This window comes from Nicotiana tabacum, chromosome 7 (genome assembly GCF_000715075.1).
Source record: "Nicotiana tabacum cultivar K326 chromosome 7, ASM71507v2, whole genome shotgun sequence".
NCBI lineage: Eukaryota > Viridiplantae > Streptophyta > Magnoliopsida > Solanales > Solanaceae > Nicotiana > Nicotiana tabacum.
In genome coordinates, this window is record NC_134086.1 from 141,509,352 (window position 1) to 141,514,685 (window position 5,334).

A 5,334-nucleotide genomic window follows, 5' to 3' on the forward strand; every position below is an offset into this window, starting at 1 on the left:
CCTTAAATATACAATTGCCCTCACTATATTTTGCCAGCCTGCCCCTACAGAATGGAAATTACTAATACTGAATTAAAGTTCTTATATGTCAAATGAGATCCATGGACTATAGGGAATGCTTATTTTTTATGATGACAATGTAATAAGTTTTTTCACCATCAATATAATATAATCTTTTATAGTAGGTTACTAATTATTTATACAGTACAGATGAGAATAATAATTAAAATAAAGTTGTATAAATATACTTCTTATCTTTTAAATGATCTATATCTTTTTTTATATATATAGTTATAACTGATACATCGCACTTAAACTCTTCTAGTTAACATTCAAACAAAAGAAAAATATGATTTTCCATGGTTTAATATCTTTAGATTATGACATGGATTATGTTTTCAAATGAAACAGTGATCTGCTTGCTTACTAAATTCTGCATCATAAATTATATTTTTTTGTATATCCTCTATAACGAGTACACAAAATCATATTTTAATTATATCTCCATCCATATTTGTAAAATATTCTTGTTTGTATTAAACATTCATCAAATTCTTGGCTACCATACTTTTCAAATGGATTTTGGTAATCGAGTTTAGATTATTCTTTTCTAGTATATATTGCATTCTCACAATCTTTTTAAAATGATATATGGAAACTTCTAGCTAAGAATCGGGAGTAGATGAGAGAAAATTAATATGGAGATATCCTATTATTTGCGTCGAAGATATCATTTGTTTTTGTTTTTAAATTAGTAACATGCTAGGAGTACTTGATTGCTGATATTAACTCATATTTAAAATGTGACACCTCAAACTTCCAACTGCTTGTTTACTTGTTTTAATTATTATAAAAAATTTATGGAAATAAACTTCGATATTTAATTTAACGAAACGTATCTCATATTTGATGCAAAAGAGAGAACATTATCTTGTTGTCATTGATTAAAAGCATATTATTTCGTGTTTTCCTTATAGACGTTATATTTTTTGTTTTATTTGCATGTAGAATATATATATAAATATCGTATTTGCACATTTCTCCTTTAAATTTTTAAATTTTGCCCCGAATTAAAGTAGTAAAATCGTTAAAGAATACAAGATCAACTTTTATTTAGAAAAAGATAAGATTTAATTCTTGAATATTTGTTAAACACTAATTGACACATGTACTTCTTTTCCTTTTCTTTTAATTTAGGAATAAATTGTCGGTTCACCAACTATCGAAAAACACATTTAGCTGAGTCAAAGTATTTAAGTATGCATTTACACACACGTATTATTAGAATATACTGAAATATTATTTGTAAACTAATTTTATTTATTTCAACCTTCAACTTGATTTTAGAATTTGAAAGCGACAGACTGAATTGAGGAGTATATATATTTTAAGTGAAATAATAATTGTCATATCTCCACGATATCAATCTCCTAACTGTTTTGCATACCCTTGTTATTATTATAAGAATTTTATGGAAATAAATTTCGATATTGATTTATCCCATATTTTGTGAAAGAGATTACAATATTTTGTTGTCATTGATTAAAAGCATATCGTTTCGTGCTTTCCTTATAGATGTCATATTTTTTGTTTTATTTGCATGTAGAACATATATAAATATCGTATTTCCACATTTCTCTTTTAAATTATTAAATTTTGCTCCGAAATAAATTAGTAAAAATCGTTAAAGAAGACAAGATCAACTTTTATTTAGAAATATAAAATAAAATTTAATTCTAGAATATTCTTCAAAAACTAATTGACAGTTGTACTTCTTTTCCTTTTCTCTTAATTCAGGAATAAATTGTCGGTTCACCAGCTGTCGAAAAACATATTTAGCTGAGTCAAAGTACTTAAGTATGCATTTACACACACGTATTATTAGAAAATACTGAAATATTATTTGTAAATTAATTTTATTTATTTTAACCTTCTAGCTTGGTCAAGAGAAATTGAAGTGCGACAAGCTGAATTGAGGAGTATATTTTAACTACAAAAAGTGTCCAAACGGAGTTCCTTACAACTCACGGGCACAAAATGTAACGATTTCAAAAATACAGGGACCAATATGATAAAATTAGAGTAACCCAGACGTCACATTGACGCGCTAGAACCACGGTTAACTTAACTTATCCATAGTTAAAAAAAAAATTGTAACTTATCAGCTTCTTTTTCCTTACTTTTATGGCTGTGCTCCTTCCTCTCTTCTTCTCTTTCCTATATAGCAATTTAGCACTTGACCACAAAACTGAATCATCACTGTAATCTCACCTAACATTCTTCTCAAACCTATTATCTCCTTTACTTTTTTGTTTTAAATCAGATTAGAGCCATAGATATAGCTTCAACTAGCTGTTACAGAAAAGCCTGTAAGTCATTTACTTGTATTTTTTTGTGAATTTTTATACGCGTTTTGTGATATTTTGCTGGCCTTTCTGATTTATTGTGTTATTTGAAGTTGTTTGTTGTGAATTCTTGTGAAATATGGTCGTTGAAGGGATTATTTTTGGATTCTGTAGAGATTTGTATGGACTATGGAGTTGGAGAGAGGATAGATCAGAGTATGAGAAAATCAAAAGGGTGTTTTGACGAAGAAATTAAAAAAAATGAAATTAAAGGGGAAACATTTAATATTAATCACTGGTAAAAATAGTGAGATTCTGCTGCACGTGTAGTTTTTTTAAAAAAATAGTAAAAATTAAAATAAAAGTCAAGGGGAAATTTTTAATAACAATCAGTAGAAAAGATAATGAAATTCTGCTTCAGAGAATTGTAATATATTTGTTTCTTTCTTTCTTTTTTTCTTTTTTTCTTTTTATAAGTGTTGTTTCTCTTTTTCTCCATGGAATAATATTCTTATTTTTCCCAGATGTTGTATAAAGTATTAATTTTTATGATTTGTTTCTGCAGAAAGATATCAGATTCTGAGAAATTTGGAGTATTTTGCTTGATCAGTTAGATTCTGATTATTGAATTTGGATTCAAGTCAAATCGGAATTGATTCAGGAAAAAATTCAGTTTTTGCTTTTTCCTTGTGGAAGTGGTGTTACAAAAAGTTTCTAAATGATGATGTTTGAAGAAATGGGCTTTCCTGGAAATTTTGAATTCATGTCTGATCCTCTGGGATGTGGAGGAGACGTGGCGCAAGAAGTTGAACATAAACCAACAGGGGTGGAGGAGAACTATAGTGATGAGGAGATGGATGTGGATGAACTAGAGAGAAGGATGTGGAGGTACCGGATGCTTTGGAGGCGGCTCAAAGAGAAGAACAAGAATAAAGAGGTAGGCGGTGATGGTGCAAAGCAGCGTCAGTCGCAGGAGCAGGCTCGCAGAAAGAAGATGTCTCGTGCGCAAGATGGTATATTGAAATACATGTTGAAAATGATGGAAGTTTGTAATGCTCAGGGTTTTGTTTATGGAATCATCCCTGAGAAAGGGAAGCCTGTGACTGGTGCTTCCGACAACCTTCGTGCGTGGTGGAAGGAAAAGGTCAGGTTTGACCGGAATGGACCTGCTGCCATCGCCAAGTATCAGGCTGATAATCAGATTCCCGGGAGAATTGAGGATTCAAGTGTGATAGTTTCAACCCCCCACACTTTACAAGAGCTGCAGGATACGACGCTAGGATCCCTTTTGTCCGCGTTGATGCAGCACTGTGATCCTCCACAGAGGCGGTTTCCCTTGGAGAAAGGGGTAGCTCCACCCTGGTGGCCTTCTGGTAAAGAGGAGTGGTGGGGTCAGCTTGGTCTGCCAAATGATCAAGTGCCACCTCCGTACAAGAAGCCTCACGATCTTAAGAAGGCATGGAAAGTTGGCGTTCTAACGGCAGTTATCAAACACATATCCCCTGACATTGCTAAGATTCGCAAGCTTGTTCGACAGTCAAAGTGTTTACAGGATAAGATGACAGCTAAGGAGAGTGCGACGTGGCTTGCTATTATCAATCAAGAGGAGGCGTTGGCTCGTAAGCTGTATCCTGATAGCTGTCCACAAGGCTCGTTAGCTGTTGGTAATGGCTCCTATTTCATCAGCGATACCAGTGATTATGATGTGGAAGGAGTGGATGATGAGAGAAACAATGAAGTGGAATGTAAACCCCACGATATCAATCTCCTAACTGGAATTATGGTACCTAAAGAAAGGATCTTGATGCCAGCTTTAGCTCCAGTGAAAGGAGAAATCATTGATTTAACTTCAGATTTTATCCAAAAGAGGAAGCATCCATCTTTTGAGGAGTCTGTTGATCAAAAGTTGTATACCTGTGAGTACCTTCACTGCCCATATAGCAATTATCAAGCTGGATTCCTTGACAGGACTTCAAGAAATAATCATCAAATGGATTGTCCATTCCGTTTCAACTCTGCTCAACGACTTGGCATGCCGCCAAAGTATCAGATCAACAATGAGAATAATACAGTTTTTCCTACTCAAACCGCTACTCCTAAGCCAGCTACTTCATCAGTCACAGCTTCCTCGTCGATGACTGTCTCCGGGCTTGGACTCCCTGAAGATGGCCAAAGGATGATTTCTGACCTCTTTACATTTTATGATAACAACTTGCAGCAAAATAGTAGCATCTGTTCTGGAAATTCCAAGATTCTAGCAAATCAAAACATGCAGCAGAACCAAACAGTTGAACTTCCGATGGACGATAACTTCAACCTGGGACATATGGAGGCAGAAGCTCAAGAAACCAGCATGACCATGAATTCAGCTTATACTTCAACGGAGTTTCAATATGATCAATGCAAGTTGCCCTTTGATGCCCCATTCACCGGAAACTTGAACGATATTACTGATTACAGATTTGGTTCCCCATTCAACATGGGAGGAAGTGACTATTCCATGGATCAACTGACAAAGCAGGATATATCTACATGGTACCTCTGAAACAAGTCTTGTTGTTTCCTATATGAAGAGCTGATAGGTTGTATATGTTTAGATATAAGTGATCAGGGCTATGTCCTTTATAGACAAGTATTGTAGTTTCTTTTGTGATTTAGTTGATGTTTTGATGGTTGTAAGTGCTGAAGACAGTATTAAGCTTATGGAAATTATGCTTTAAACTCACTCTTATTTACGTTATTGATTATACAATAAGAACCACTTCATAGATTGATAATCGCGTTTAGATTCATCGCCCCTTTGCGGTTTCATCTCCATTACATGCTACCCTCCTTAGACCTCACTCGTGAGATTTCACTGGGTCGTTGTTGTTGTTGTCACGAGATCTTGAGTTCGAGCTTTGCATATAGAAGGAGAAAGTGCTTCCCCTTTAATGGGTCCTATGTAGTGTAAATCCAAATGTTTGATGGCTAATAAAAAAAAATGTGA

The 5,334-nt window shown here is 34.0% G+C and overlaps 1 protein-coding gene across 1 annotated transcript; it reads left to right on the forward strand.

The window, feature by feature from the left end:
* The first annotated feature begins 2,260 nt into the window (after positions 1 to 2,260).
* Positions 2,261 to 5,070, forward strand: LOC107798783 (ETHYLENE INSENSITIVE 3-like 1 protein). Its single transcript, NM_001325656.1, is given in 2 exon segments — positions 2,261 to 2,369; positions 2,911 to 5,070. A coding segment is annotated over 1 exon segment (1,827 nt). The 5' UTR covers positions 2,261 to 2,369; positions 2,911 to 3,063; the 3' UTR covers positions 4,891 to 5,070.
* Positions 5,071 to 5,334: the final 264 nt, after the last annotated feature.